At 43.0% G+C, this 16528-nt stretch overlaps 1 protein-coding gene across 2 annotated transcripts in view; it reads left to right on the top strand.

Annotated features, from left to right (window-relative positions):
• LOC138582748 (stress-70 protein, mitochondrial) overlaps positions 1-16528 on the top strand; it is a 1916616-nt gene that overhangs the window by 1314769 nt on the left and 585319 nt on the right. For both annotated transcript variants that reach the window (XM_069654348.1, XM_069654347.1), the window contains one exon: positions 13387-13491. In XM_069654348.1, coding sequence (XP_069510449.1) covers positions 13387-13491 — 105 coding nt within the window. The remainder of the gene's footprint in view (positions 1-13386; positions 13492-16528) is intronic.

Genomic DNA, 16528 nt, shown 5'->3' with positions numbered 1-16528 from the left:
CCTGTAAATCTCTCGGTTTCAGCCTGATATTTTCTAGATTCATCAAAATTCCTTACTCCTTTCCTAGTACACACATTTATGTTAATAATGATGTATCACAATCTTTTCCCATACTGATAGGGACTCGTCAAACCTGTCCTTTTATTACCAATGTATTGAACCATTTTTACAAAGCATTGAGGAATTTCACATGAGAATATTTTGGGTATTTCTATAGGTAGTAGTTCCATTAAGTTTTCAGTGTATGCCAACGATATCCTATTATATTTGTCTATTCATGATCATTCCATTCCTAATTTGCTTACTTTGATTAACTACTTCTTTAGTCTCCGATTATAAATGAAACTTTCACAAATCCAAAATGTTTCCTTTAACAAATGGATGCACACTTTCTAATATACCTTTATCTGGGATGTCTTGGTGCCCTACTTCCTTTCTAGAGATATTGATACAACTTTTTCTACAATTGTTTCCTTAGTCCTGAACAAAGTCAAAGATTTGTTTACTAAATGTGCACCATTATTTTTGACATGGCGGGGGCCGTCTTGGCTCTATTAAATGACTATCTGCCCTATTGTCTTGTATTTTTTATCTGTAATCCTGGTTTCATTTCCCTCCTCTTTCTTTAACAAGCTTGACTTGCTCTTATCAAAATTCCTTTGGAATAACAAAACTCATAGAATTGCACTGAACAAACTCAAACTTCCTAAGAATGTAGGTGGTGTCACATTCGTGACTTTCATGCTCATCATAGAGCTTTTATTCTTTAACAAATTGTTGCCTTCCTACATAATGAAAATGCTTAATTAATGCTCCTATATGGATACAAAATGAAACTCAACTAATTGCTTTATTTTCCCTATAATACTGCCTCCAAACCTCAACGTGGCTTAACATTAAACGTTTCCTTTATTGCTCTAATTCAAAATATTTTCTGAATCATCCCATGATATAACCAATATTAATAATATAAATATCTGGTATATTAAATGTATTCCCTTTAAATCTCATATCCCCCTTGTACATCTATGGTACTCCAATGGCATCACCCAAATAGGTCATTTATTTCAGAATTTGACTGCATTCCATTTCCACAATTGTGTGCTAGATTTAATTTGATTCCTTCAGATCTTTCATTTTATAGTCTTATCAAGTCTGTTTCGAACGCTTTACCTAATATTTCTAAAAAAATCTCCATCTATACTGCTAATATCTATTAACAGTTTCTCCTCCGAAGTTGTCAAATGTTGTACTATTATGAATGCGATGCCCAATAGAAACCTTTTGATTGCTAAAACTTAAGATTTGGAGGTGATGTGGAACTTTTACATCTCACACGATACTTGGGAGAATATTTGGAGAGACTGCCACACCACTTCAGTTGCTGTCAATCCTACTCAAGCCAAGTTCTTCATTTTACACTTACACCGTTTCTAATTTTTTTATTGTTATTTTTTAAAAGAAAATCTACCTTTCAATAGATACAAAGTAAATAGAAATAAAAGAAATATCAATTAGACAATTAAAAGGGAAAGGAAGAGTACACTATTACATGAACGTTTCCTATAAAAAAAATGCCTAAAGTCACAAGGTTGAGGGACCAAGTTTAGCACTGTCATTTTATGTGCAACACTTTTAACCAACCTATCCGACTGCTAGTGATTTTATAAAATGTAAAACATATAATATATAAAAGCAGAGTAAGTCTAAAAGTTGAAGCCTTTAATACCATGTCAATGATAAGAGCCCACGCGGCCTAGAGTGATAAAAGGCACAACTTGCAAGGGGGAGAAAAAGGAGTTAGGTTGGACTATCCCAGATCTAATGGTAATACAAATGTCAAAGCTGCGATACGAACACATATACGCTCACCATTAGAAACTTTGTACCATAACAAATCACAAGTAAGATTCAAATAGTCTTGAAATAGAGGTTGCAAGAAGAAGATTCTCTTTACTGACAATGAGGGACAAAGTTTTAGCAAACGCTCGAGTGTCAGGTTCCTTTTGGATTTTGGCAGAATCTGCAAAAGCTGTCTGCTCTGGCAATTTCTCTCCGATTGGCCAAGACCTCTCTTGTTGGCCACAAATTTAGCCGAAATCGAAGAAAACAATTCCTATATATCGGACAAGAGAACATCAAGAAATCAGATTTTTGCTTCATGGAGGCTCTTGATTTTGAAGTGTCCAGATTTAAAACATTGATGAGTCGTGCATTGTTGTCCGGTGAGAATCCAATCATGGCACCATCATTTCTGCTTGGTGAGATCTGTTTGGTTACAAGAAGCACGGTTGAAATGTCTGCAGCTTCCATAGCTTCAGTCAGTTGTGGTCTCCGGACTGCCATGAAATGGTCCTTGGTAGAATTCACACAAGAGGCCAAAGTATACAGCAAAGAGTGAGGGTCCTCAGCCAGCAAGCATTTTCTATACAGACTGCACAATTTCCAGACATAAGAAATGCCAAGTGAAAGCAACCCCAGTTTGTTCCTCACTATGCACATGGGTTGACTGGCAGGCAAAGATAGCACTTGCTTCCAGAATAGAACCTCTAGTCTCAAACAGAACAACGCCTTCTTCCAGGCTTTGGTCTAGGCACCATAGATGATGATTGGCACTACTTTCTGTTTATAGAATTTAATTAAAGGTTCAGTAGAGTATTTACATATGAATAATACGAGCCTGTACAGCAGCTGTTTGAACTTTTCTCCTTAAGTCAGCGCAGAGAAGTGATTATTGGTGTTTAGGACTAAATAGCGTTACTCGCTAACCATTTCCAAGCACGAACCATATAGATGTCAAATATATGAACATTTGTTAGTCTGGCGGTTGGTTGCGAGATCAAGATCTTTGTTTTTGCCAAAGTAATTATCAACCTGTTTGTGGCAGCGTATTGTTCTAGAGCTGTTAAAAGGTTTTGAAGTCCTTTTGGGGGTTTGGAGAGAAGATCATGATCGTCTTAATATAAAAGCCACGGAACAATACACTGACCGCATTTTGGATAATCGGAAATGATGTTTACAAAGTGGTGACGCATATCAGATATAAAGAAATTAAACAATGCAGAGGCTAGGATACAGTCTTGCCTGAGGCCTCTAAACGTTGGAATTGGTTTTGAGAGTCTACCATCTAAGGATAGTCAAATTTGGACTGATGTACTCGAGTGTAGTTGTGAGACCAGAGCCTGGATGTGACCATAGCAAAGCTTTGCTCAGTTTGTCCCACAGCAGTTCTCTGGAAACAGAGTCGAAAGCGGTCTTAAAATCCACAAATGCCATACGTACAGGCTGCTTGACCTGCTGCTCATGTATTTTTATTATAGTAATAATCAATAAATGAACGGCCGTGCCTAGCCCCGGGACAAACCCTGTTTGAAATGTGTCATGCAGATGTTGACTAGTCATCCAGTGATTAAAATCTCTCAAAATCAAACACGCAGATAGTTTCCCTGGGGCGTCTAGTAGAACAATGGGCCGATAGTTCTGACCGCTTGCGATCACCTTTTTAAAAATGTGTAATAATGATGGACTGTTGCCATGACGGCGGAATTTGTTTTTGTCGTGCGACATTGGAGAAGATGTTAAAAATAATTGTGGCCCAAGCTTCAGGATGGGATTTCAGCCTCTAGAGGCACTTAATTTTGAGATCTGATCAATAATATCTTCTAAATCAAACTGAATGTTAGTGTCTTACGTGAGTACCTGTTCCAAAGCCTGTTGGCTATTAGGAGCTGGGGCATACAGTGTTCGATACTATTGCACCCAGACTTCTTCTGGCACCACATTGATTTGCATCGGAACTTGGGTGATGTGATTTGCATGATTTAGCAAGCTCCAAATTGATGCAGAATTTTTGGAGGCTAAAGCTTTTTACATTTGTTCCGCGTCTTGCTGCATAGTTAAGACTTTGTGAGATTTGAGCCAGTTCTTAAATTGTGTTTTCAGCTGTCTCACCCTTGAGATTCTGGTCTGAAGTGGCAGATTACTAAGATTCCTTATGCAACTAAGCAGTAGGCACTTTCTTTTATGCAACTAATGATCATAAGCATGTTTGTACCTATGAATCGGTTTGGCAAATGAAGACTGTCGCAGCTGAAAAAACTGCAACACAGCTACGTATAGAACATCAGACTCGATCACTTCTGGATCCAGCATTTTGTGATGATCCTGTATATATGTATTGAAGTTCATTAGGGTTTCTGGGGACCATTTAAATCTATTTCTGCCACCAGAGAGTTGGATGGCCAGCTTATAGTACTAAGATGGAGATAGAGAGTAAGACCATACACTAGTGAGTGAAAGCAGTTCATGATCGCTGTTTTCTTGAGGTATGACTTGGAAATGTTCAATAATTACGTAAATGTCTCTATCTGTAATGATTTCAGTAAAGGTTGATGAGGGCCAGCCCCTCAGATGAGGTTTTAATCTCGACCAGTTGAATGAATATATTCAGGGTGGCCCACGGCTCCAACAAAATGCCTTGACTAGCTTTCACTGCAACCAATAGGCCGGTCGCAGGTCTTCCTTTGGCCGGACTCTCTGCTTGCGGTAATGTGATGTTATAGTCATCCCAAATCGGGGGCTTAGTTAGCGATATTTCTTGTAGAGTTATAATATCATGGGCACTTAGCGGATTGATAATGGAAGTTAGATGTTTGAAGCCCCTAGTGTTCCTAGTGTTCCAACAAGCAAGCTTGCAGGTTCGCTGCTGTTTGGGCCTGAGTTGTTAATTGGAATTCGGGTCTTGTGACTGAGAGGTAAAACCTGATTTGAATGATTTCTACTTGCCAAAGTGTCTCAAAGGGCCCCTGAGTACAAGTAACTTTTAAGGGAAGATTATCTATGGTGTTAGGTCGTATGCACCCTCGCACTGGGTCCATCGGGCATATTGAGTTTAAGGTGGACATTCTTGTGCAAGTATAAAGCTCTCGCTTGCCATATGGTTTTAAGAACTATGCCAGATTGTATCCAGAGTCTTACGGCTGTCAGATCATTGTCATGCAGGAATTCTACTTGTGCTGTATCCGAGGAACAAAGGTCCTCTATGATTTGAGTATCGCTGAAAATGTTCACTATGCTTGTTCTGTTTAAATCATATACGGGATAAGATCCACCTCTGCACTGAAGAATTAGATGTAGTAAGATTGTGTGGATTGAAGAAATCTATTCTGTTGACTTATTGATTTCTGCTGCATACTTTTGGAATGATTAATAGCATTGCGCACTGAAGAGGAGTGTTCCTCCGGTCTAGGCTCAGGAGATGATGTCAAAATGGTCGAATTGGCTGTCACATTGCAATTCAGTACTGGCCACTTCAAGCCCCACTTCTCTTGTGAAAACTTGTCATGGGCAGTTTTGGGAAAGGCAGCATATATCACGACTGATTTTGCCATCTCATCACGCCTTCGCTCCAACGTAAGAAATTAGTTGACCTGAAGGGGCATCGGCTCACAAGCACCACCAAATCTTCCGGCGGGCAGGCCCAGGGAAGTTTGAGAGGAAGGCTCACCTAATTTCTTGTCAAGAAGTTCTACTTCATGTAGTAGATCGTCAACGGCTTCATAATGTAGTTCCCCTGTGACGACAGGAGCTGGAGCAGAGATTTTGACACTCTTGCAGGCTCTTTTAGCTCGAGCTAAGGTCACATTTTTTTTTGTAATGGCATTCTTACCTATTAGGGTCTGTTTACTCAGCATGGTCTGGGATTGAATGAATTGACATGAGCCTGACTGCGCCGAGCTCGATGGAGGATTCATATTTTTTGGTTTTTTTAAAAGTCGCAATGGATTTAGCAGCCGTTTTAGGCTTGGAAAAGATTGCGAATGCTATCTTGGCTGGCGGTATAAGCGCTGAAGCACCATCAGGAGGTCCAGAATCGGGGACTGCGATGACTGAATCAAGTAGCACAGACGAGGGAGAATTAATTTCTGTCCCCAGGAGAGCACCCCACCCCCACTGTTAGCATTCTACTTGGTTTGCATACAGCCATCGACCCATTGTCGTGTGGCATCTGAGAAAAATTTGTCTCGATCCAACAGCTTTATCGTCAAGGAGGTCTGTGATGTGATTTTCATATCTTGATTTTCAAACAACTTAGTCAAAGACAAAAGAGCCATGTTCATGGCCCGAAGCATCAATTCTACAAAAGGTAGTGTGTGAGTTTGAATAGGGGTTGGTCTGCGCGGTGAGGGGTGATTTGGTCTTCAAGGTGTGGGGTGAGCAAAAGAAATAGAGAGAGCAGATGAATTATGAGTAGAATTGGCGAACATAATTGGAGAGTGAGATAAATTAATCAGGCAGGGACCGGACAAATGAACAGGGTAGGGCTGGGAAACAATAACCTTGTCCACCGAGTTGGATAGTGAACTGGCTACGTCGGTTAAATCGGAGGAAATTGGCAGAGTAGCAACAGCAGTGTTCAAGCTGGTGTCAGTATGTACTTGAATGCTTGCATCAACTTCACACTGAATTAGAATAGGAAGCAGTGAGGGTTTTGTACTTGAGCTTGTGTTACAATGTGGTGGAATTTCTTATGTTCTGTTCACAGAATTAATAAAGGCCATGCTTTTTCCTGCAATAATCTTCCTAGCTTATAGTTAATATATGGAATATTTTTAATTTGTTTCTTAATTAACAAACCTTATTGATTCTTGTATCTGTTTATATATCATTACAATCCTCTCCCCTCCCTTTCCTTTCATCTCCATCATTGAGTCTGAACCCCCTGTTTGTCTCCCAATACCATTTTCATTGAATATACTTATATTTTTATTTTTTCAGCAGGTTCCTTTTAATGGGGTCCTGCTTTATTGTATTAAATTTGTTGTTACTTGAATTTGCATATGTAATTGTTTACATTTCAATAAAAACATATTCAACTTAAACAAAAATAGCAGCAGAATTGCAAATTAGGTCGTTTTTACTATTTATTTTCCATCAGCAAGTGTACCTATTTGGTAATCCTATTCCATAAGTAGTAGTGGTGGTACTGCTACCAGGTGCATTAGTACTACCATTAACTGTAGCAATCAACACTACCATTAATACTTGTAATAATACCACTAACAGTAATGCATATACTATTGTTAGGCACACATTGTCCTGGAATAGCCCACACTGACCAGTATGTTATGTTATGTTGGTGGGCATTTGTATAGTGCCTTTCCCCATTCGTATCGTCTGTGAGAAACCTGCAGGTGTCTCCCTGACTAGTCCCTGGTGATCTGTCATCCAGGTGGCCAGGACACGGCCATCGCTATTGGATCCAGTTTCTCGGGGTGGACCAGTGAGGGAGGATCACCTGGATGAGAGGTCCTCTGGGAGTGGAAGTGGGACACTGACGGGTGAGACGCGGTATCACCCTTCTTGCAGCACCTTTTCCCCATCCTACCACGTAGGATACTCAGAAATTCTACCCCTGTTTGATGAAAATACTGATACCAGAAGAGCTGCAAAGAAACGGTCAAAGTAGTCATACAGGGGTCTAGCAAAATCCTCTGTACAGTTGAAAGTCTTTGAGCAGCAAACCATTGGAAAAACTAAGGGGAGTGAATCCCATAGATGTGAGTAAAGAGAAAGAACTGCATGATTGGCAAAAGAGAAAGAACTGTGAGATTGGCAAAACTTGGCAAGAGTGACCTCGATGGAGGGATGCCGATAGAACAGGGCGAAGCCTGAAGTCCCAATGAAACGAGTGTTGACAAGAGTGAACCCGGCAGAGGGATGTCCACAGTGAACTGTTTAAAAAGACATTAAGAGTTGTGAATGCCACAGGTGAAATAGTTTTGAGAAAATGCTGTAGTGAACCTGACGGAGGGAGGCTGATATTAGAGATGGGTCTGAGCAGAGAAGAGGGGGGACCCAGGGGTGAAAAGTCATCAACCAACGTACATACAGAAAGGAACTTTTGTTTTAATATTTTGAACACATCAGGTCCTCGGAGGCAAGAGACTTTTTTTTGTAGAAAAGAGACTTAACCACAGAAGGTCCTCATAGCTGAGAACGGCACTGTCGTCTCCTGCTGGGAAAGCTAGAGCGTGTGCTGTGCTCAGGACTCCTGCATTGTCCCGTGCTCAAAACGTGGAGAAGGGAGACTCCCAGCTACCACATCCTGACTTATCATTTGTAAACACTTCTTTCTTTCTTGTGAACCCTATACCCACACTCTTTTTGTATTTAGTTGTAAGGATTGGCAATCGTTTTTAATTTTTTAGTATAGGACCATTTATTTGACATGACGCCACTAGCACTGCCTTATTATTATTTGATGGTCGTAGCTTGCTCCCATCTTAGATTTGGGTTTAGATTAGGCATTTTTCCAACCTACCTATACAGTTTAATAAACACCCTTGAACTGTCATCACTTGTGTCTGTCTTTACTGTTGCCACCATGAGTTCCTTACAGCTCTCAACACGCTGTAGATCGAACGCCCTTGGGGACCGGAGTCCAGCTAAGGGGAGTGTTAGGGAGAATTCTCTGTATAGGCTAATTTCCCAAACCTAGTGAGTCACCCAGCAGCTTGGCTGGATTTTTGGGGTTTATTTTTTTCTCCTGCTAAGAGTGAGACTCTTTTTCTCCCACTCTTAGGCATGATTTGAGAATGTCCTTTGACTTAGTAATGTGTTTTATGGGCTATGGGGTCTTTTACTCCATAGGGCTTCATGTGTTTTTGGTAAGTGTGTTACACAGCACCCTCAGTGCAGTAACACAGGGGTGTCATAGTGACCCCCAAACATAGACTCCATACCCTGGGACTGACTACTGTCTCCCAGGGCATGTAAAGTCACCATTGACTTTACTAGTCTTAAATCGTGAACAGAACCAGTACAAACCATCATAATGTGGAAGTACTGGTAGGGGTAATTAGATTGCCACTAGGTCTGTTTTTCGAGGGTCCACTGTGCAGTCCCCCCTCGTCGAGTTTCTGGCTGGTGGCAGTGGGTTACCACACGAAAAATTCCACCAGATTATTTCCTATGGGATTTTCCCATTCATTTTAAACGCACCACTTTTTTTGGTGCAATGTTAAAGATACCGCTGGGTTATTTATTTAATATTTATTCCCCGGTTGGGTCTTTTTGCCAGGACTCGGTTTTAAAATGGCATTTGTGTTCGCCTCTGTAACTCCAAGCCAAGTAGAGCCCTTTGTTCCACTTTTGGCGGCCTTCTGCACAGAAGCCTCCAAAGGTGGTGCCACTCTGTCTTGGTCTACAGGATGTGTGGGAGGGGGGAATAGGCACCCTGGACTGAGTTGCCTCGGCAACTCAAGTCGCACTCTTGTGTGATTGGCCCAGTGGTGAGCAGCCCGGCTCACCACTTAGCATGTTTGAGTGACAGCTAGGACTGATGAATGGGGGTTTTCTGCATAAAAGCAGGGCTTTGGGGACTGGAACTTCAGAAGTCGCCGGAGGATCTAAAGAATCCGAAGAGGGAGAAGCTGAGCCGACCTGCAACGCCGACACCACCGGTGGAGCCCTGCTGAACCGACTCACCACTTCCCAACGACAGAGAAGATCTTCTTCCTGGAGAGTCTTCTTCCTTTGAGCTGGTGGGGTTAACCAGTTCGCCCTCTTTTTGCCTTCCTGGAGCATCTCGTGGTCGAATCGCCGTGCCAAGCACCCCGGCGGCCGGATAGCCACGCTTCACCACTACCGCTGTGTGGGAGCGAGGGGCCAATGGGCCCCTCTCTACCCCCACTTCTCAGTACAAAACTGTAACGCTCACCTGACTCCCACGGAGGCGCTGGCCTGGTTCGCGCTGCTGTGACCTCTTCTAAGGTGATGCGCAGGGTTCGGAAGACGGACTGGACCGGGCCCCCAAATCTGGCTTGTCTGGCTCGCAGAAGTATCCTTCTTAGGGTCTGGAAGGACGAGCTCTCCATCGTGCTTCTGATGCAGGGGCGCGTTGGTATCAAGTTACTTCACTGGATTTTCGAATTGGTGAGAACCAAACTTGCTTGGCTTCCAGGTAAGTTTTTTGATAAGATGTTCCCCTTGTGTCCATGCATTAATGTACTAATGCTAGTGTCTTTTTCCCCATAGGGGCTGGGGTACGGAATGCCGGGGAACAGGCACCGACCCGAGATGAGAGGTGAAATCCTTGTAGAAATCAGGTAAGTCTTTAATGAGCGTTTTTTGGTAATGTCTTTTCATTCGCTCATTACCGCTGATGTCTCTTTTTCCCCTTAGGGGCCGGGGTCCGGAAATGCCAGGATGCGGCGCGGACCCGAAATGATGAGGGAATGAATCAACAGGTAAGTCTTAACGTGGAGATTTAGCTTTCCTTATTCCCTTCTCTCTCTCACCTTTTGTTCTTGTCTTTTTCTCCCTAGGCGCTGGGGCGTGACTGTGAATCCGGATGATCGCTGCTGAACATGGAAGCGCCCTGTAAAGGTGAGTGGAATGCGGCGCTGCAGCGATCGACGCGATGAGCTTTTAAATAAAAGTCTTCCTTTTCAGGATTGTCGGCGAGATGTCTCCGGGATGCGGATTTAGCAGGTAAGGACTTTTCCTTCTTCTGTTCTCTTCTTCTCTTCCTTTGCAGGTGATCCAGGATGCTGGCAGGCGTGGCAGAAGTCAGGATGCAGGAGCAGACACGGTGAGCGTCCAGCTGCTAGATGCAGAACAATGCGAAGCACGTGTGGCTGTTCGGGTGGGGTTTAAATAGCCTTGGAAGAAGTTCCAGGTATGTATCCTTCCTCCAATCAGGTATGTATCCTTCCCCGACCACGCCCGGATGGTAAATTAGTCCCACAGGTAAAGTAGTTCCTTTCAAGCCTCAAGGAGGCCGGGATCCTGCAGCATGGTCTGCATCAGGTAAGTGCACCCAAGCACTCCCATAATGAGTCCTTCCTTGGGGACTGGATGTCTGCTTTCGGGGATGCAGGGCTTGAACCGGCTCCCCGGGAGCGGGCATCATGACAAAAACTTGGACCAAGTGCCTCTAGTGGTGGGTACGCCCCTCGCCCTTATGCGATACTAACTTTTGGTTACATTCGCGTAGATGGGACCACCGAGCAGGACACAGGGCATCCATTTTTTGTACCCCCTTTCGACTCCATCTTGGTAACCAGGCCTCACTGCGATAGTACAAAATGCATCTCTCCCTATTGCCCCCGCTGTAGCTCGGAGCACATGGCCCCCACCCTCGTCCCCACTCCAACTGGAAAACTCCACAGCTCCATTCTCATGCTGAGGCCGGAGCTGCTTGCAACAAATAATAAATGTAACACATCCATTTTCCTCTGAGATCACTGCCCCGCATGTGAACCAACATGAGCCAAGCACATAGCTCGTTTATCTCCACAAAAGTGTCCTTGCCCTCTTACCCTCGCCAGTTGAAACTTATTGCCATTCTAACCCTGTGCCCTTGAAAGGCATCCCTTTCATGTGCCAGACTGCCAACCATGCTATGAAGCCCACCCAACAGACCCCCAACTAACATTAGACCGCTGTTGCAGTATATCGTGCCTAATACTAACAAGTGCCACATAGTTGAGATTCTTGTGAGACTAACCCTATAGTTCAATGACAGTATTAAAGTGGTCAAGGCCCTTAAACCTGTGACCTGTATAACCCAAATGTGTAGATGATATAAACCCCTTGAGTGATTTGTATAACGACATGATACACTACTGAGAGTCTTTTGATCAACTATTATTTAGTGCATGCAGTACTGGGAATGTATATTCTTAGCTTAGATAGTGATCACCGTGTTTCACAGCGACCTGACCTTCACCCATCCGGAGCACAAATGTCTGACGTCAATCCTCCCGCCAACCAAGTAACCAACCCGGAGGAAGAGATGATGCCCACACCCAAGACACCACCACGGCTGACCAATCCAGGTCCAGCGTAGCATCATATGTTAAAGATGTAGATGTACTATATAAATGTGTTGTAACCTTGATGTGGTCAGAGCGCTCTCAGAGATCTAGATAAACATTTCCTTGAACTCTCGCAGCCTGCTCTTTTGTGCCTTATTCCCTGCCCAGGGAGTGTCTGTTTTATTCATTTCACACGTGTGAGTCAGGGAGGGCACAAATACTGCGAATAAAAGGGTAGTACCTTTTAACCGGGAAACTCTGCGGCTGGTTTCTTCTCTGGCAGTGCAACGACCTCCAGCTTTCCTCCACGTTGAGATCTTCTCTTCCCCCGAACGAAGCACCGCTTGCACCCGCTGCCAGGAACAACTGCCCCCGCTGGAGCTTTCTCACCATTTCAGGTACTGTGTCCCGCCTGGTCTCCTTTGCAACAGACTGTTCAAGGTGTTCCGTAAATCCTTGACTCTCTATCCCGGGGTGACCTGGGGCCTGTTAACTAACTTTTCTGAACTGATCCAACCTTTTTGAACTATCTGCAAAGACTTTTAAAGTGTACTTCAACTGTGTGATCTTGGGCACATTCCACCTTGCTCTCTCCAAGAGTGGGCCTGGCCTATGAGCTTTTTGCTCTACAGTAGACTCTGCCTCTCTAGACTTGCTGTGGTTCTGTTAAAAGTGTTGGTATTGTGTGCTTTACTATTTCTGCCTTTTCTCTCCCTTTTTAAATAATTATTGGAGTGCCATCTTGGTTAAGCGCTCACCTCTGTGTTGATAATAAGTGGTGTTCTTTTCCTAAGACTTGTCGAATAATTAATCAGGGAGGTGTACATATTTCTAGTGACTGTGTTTGAACTTGCTTGACATATTAGTGCCAGTGTATTTTTTTACAAGTGTGTTTTTAAATAAATAATTATATACTTTTATACCAAAGCTCTGGTCAGTGTTTGTTTGTGCTACTGTATTTTTGTACCTAATGTGTATGCTCTATATACTGCCTAACTCTTCTTGAGAGAAGTCTGACTGCTCAGCCACAGCTACCAGGTAAATCTGGGTGGTGCAGACTGCTACCAATTGGGTTTACTGCCAACACCTGTAGTCTAAAACTTTTTGCAGTGGTCCCTAAGGGAACTGCACAGGTTTCTGCCTAACAGGGAGATAGAGCAGTACATTGTGCGTGTGTAAACTCTGTATGTGTGCATCTAGACCGAATTTAAATGGCAGATAGATGCATTCTAATGCTGGAAGCAGTGTGCAGGGTATGTGAAACAGGTAGTATGTGTGAAGCTAGGCTGGATTGTTACCAAACGTTTGTGAAAGATATCTTTCAGTTTCTTTGAATGGGCTTTGTATCTTGCGAAGGTACTCCGACAATACAAATGTAACATTTCTATAAAAATAAAAAAAGAAGCCCTGTGTCTCAGACTTTCGCATGGATGATGTGTTAATCTATTTAAATTTCGGGTGGATTTATATGATCTCAATAAAAGTAAAATGTTTTTGTCCTCAAATATTTTTTAATGTTCATTGTAAAAGTATTTAATACCTTTTTTATGTTTAAACCCCATAGGTGTTCTCAACTGCAGCTGATGGGCAGACCCAGGTTGAAATAAAGGTCTGCCAGGGAGAACGCGAGATGGCTGGTGACAACAAAATTCTTGGCCAGTTTACTTTGGTATGTAAACATTATTTCATGTGTTAAACCTCCTAGTTTCTTTATGATTTAATGTGCATCTCATTCATCAAAATCGAAATTAGTACAAGATATCTTTTTGATTGAAAACCTTTCCTATAAGTTACATATTTGGAAATCTGATGGAGGATGCCAGAACGCCAACCTGTACATTTTAAACAGTTAACAGCGCTACATGTTATCTGGTATCCTGTCTGTACTTTCTTATACATTTAAAAGCCCTTGCTTGTGGATGTTCTGAGACAAACAAGTTATTTACCTTTGGTAATGTTCTTTCTGATGGATAAGATCATTTGTCCTGTAGATTTCTAGTTTTTGAAATATACTCCATATACAGCGTATAGGGATCATTTCTTTTCAACAGCCACCAGGTGGTGGAATGCTGTTCCGTGCCGAACAGTCGCAGCTCCTTGACACCAAAAGTAACATCTTCAGTGTATATAAACTCTGAGCCATTGGTGTAATTTTCCTAATTTACTCTTTTTTTCCCCCTGATCAAATAAGAGGGGTGACAGAAATGATACACAGAAAAATACCAACTGTCTTGCAATATTGCTTAGATCATGGGTCTGCAACCTTTGGTCCTCCAGATGCTTAGAAATGCAAATCCGACCAGCGCTAGTAAGTGTACTCAATGGTCTGGTGTCATGGGAGTTGTAGACCAAAGCATCTTGAGAGCCATAGGTTTCCCGAATCTGCTTCAGAAGTTCACATTTCTCAGATGTGGACTCTTTGGTAGGAATTAACCTATGCATCAGTAAGAACGTTCACCAAAAGTAAATAACTTGTTCTGCTAATAGCAAAAACGTTCCCACTAATTCTTCATCTTTGAAAATCACCCAAAGCTATGCTGAAAAAAGCAGGAGGGAAAAGAGCAAACCGACACCCTGCACAAGAAATGTCTGAAGTACTGTCCAACCCCATCCTAGCTACCTCTTCTCTACCAGAGTGGTTAGGTGGTGATGCTTGGTGAACATGTTTGGGTAACCCCAATTTGCTACATGAGAGCTGTCCAGCAGCAGAAACCTTTTTTCAGAATAGAGGTAGCTGATTGACGTCTTGCAGATTGAGCTCAGAGGCTGTTGGCAAGATTTTCTTTAAGTGCTCTGGTTAGAGTTTGAGAAGACCAACCTGTAATTTATGTGGCAAGCCTCACCAAAGGGTTGGTAATAAAGTATAGCCTTCATTCAGTCATGTCCTCAAAAATATAATCTAAAAATGTATGCATTAAAGTACAATCTGCACTCAACTGTTGTAAGTACTAAAAATAGTGTCACGTCTCTAAAAACCCACATTAACAGTTTAAATTTAAAAGTATGCAATGCTGTTTCAAAGGTAAGTATGTTTTTGACACAGATTGCATGAGTTTCAAAATGTACCCCATATAGTTAACTGAGACGAAGTCCATAGATTGCTCCCAGTTGTAGGACAGAGCGGTTAAATGTTAGAGGTTTGCAGGGGAGCTGCAGAGAAAGCAGTCTTCAGGCTGGTGAAGATGGAGGACCCCAGCACCAAAGCTCTTCAGAGGAGATTCGACCCAGGCTTGACGCTCAGACATCCTTTGAAGGAAATCTGGAGGAGTCAATAGCTAAGGTCTGTATCAGTGAATCACTGAGTCCAGGATTTTCAGTGACGCTCAGAAAGGCTTCAGGGGAAGATTGAGACTGTTCCCACTTGGTCAAGGGAAGGACTAGTCTGTAAAATGTTTCCTCTGGTCAGAGGATGGCAGAGCTTTGCCTCCATTGGGATCAGGAGTACGCAGCAAAGTTTCCAGCTTGAAGTCCTCGGCATGTTCTTCGCACTCCTGTCCCCCTTACTCCACAAATATGGGGACATTACCTCCTTCAGACAGTGGACTGGAGCATGATATAGAGCAGCACCATTGATTGGAAAAAAAATAGCCTCAGTGGTGCTTCCCCCACACTTGTTCTTGTGCCCAACCATCTGTCTTTTGCTTTTCCAGGGCAAAAAAGGCTGTTTTTTTGTTCAAAACCCACATATGTTTATTTCCTCTCGCTTATTTTATAACCCGCTCCGTGGGCTTTAAGAGGTGTGTTTGTCACATTTATATCTAAGGAGTGAAGCTGCATCAGCACTCAGTACCCAGAGTCTTTAGGAGTATGTACTGAATCATTGTCTTGGGATTCTCCTTACTACCCAAATTCATCTGAGACCATAAAGGCCCATCAGCGAGAGCAACACATTTGGTTAGTTACCGGTCAACACCTTCGATGTTGAGCACTAACCACATATGTTCCCTACACATTAGAGTTCGTAGAATTGCAGGCATGCACCATACACATAGTGTCAACATGGCGGACAGGTATGTTGACAAGTAAAACGTTAGCCACGTCTGTGAAAGGGAAAAGGGAATCAGCCCTCAGCAGCTCTGCACAAGGACCTTCCTCCCACAAGGAGCAGGCCATGGTGGAAGAGACCATAACAACTCCTATTTCTTCTCAACCCACGTCTCTGTTGGGGGAACCCTTCTCCCCACCCATGTTCCTTTCTGGGCTAGTTTCAACAAACAATCTGTTCAGTGGTCATCTTCTAATGCGGTCCTTTTTTGGCCACCTATCTGCGCAATTTACCCTATCTTACAGGCTACAAAAGCAAGCGTAGGCTTTGTGATGATTTGCCATCGTCACTTCTCCTCAAGGGCAGCCCTTGTCCCATGAGGCTAGGGATGGGCAGCCTCTACCCACTAGTCCCCCTATGCGTGGGTTAATCTGGGAGGACCTCATGGGGAGGGGACTCCTCCTTTAGGGATAAGGATGATCACCTAGGGTACAACCAGTTGGCCAACATCGCACCCCAACCTTCCCTAGCGCCCCAGCCCTATTCCAAATCCACTTCCTTGAGAGTAGACCTGTGTATTTCTGTAGTGTTGGAGAAACAACCAAAACAGAGTAGCATGTCGAAGAAGAGCCCAAAATGATATTGCATTTATAATATATGGTACACAAGTGTTTCTAGGCGCGACAAGACAAGGAGCGGGAAACAAAGGGAGGACCAAACA

This window comes from Ambystoma mexicanum, chromosome 3q (genome assembly GCF_040938575.1).
Source record: "Ambystoma mexicanum isolate Mex_15411 chromosome 3q, UKY_AmexF1_1, whole genome shotgun sequence".
Classification (NCBI taxonomy): Eukaryota; Metazoa; Chordata; class Amphibia; order Caudata; family Ambystomatidae; genus Ambystoma; species Ambystoma mexicanum.
Note: the sequence above shows the minus strand (reverse complement) of the source record. Positions and strands in the feature narration are given on the sequence as shown.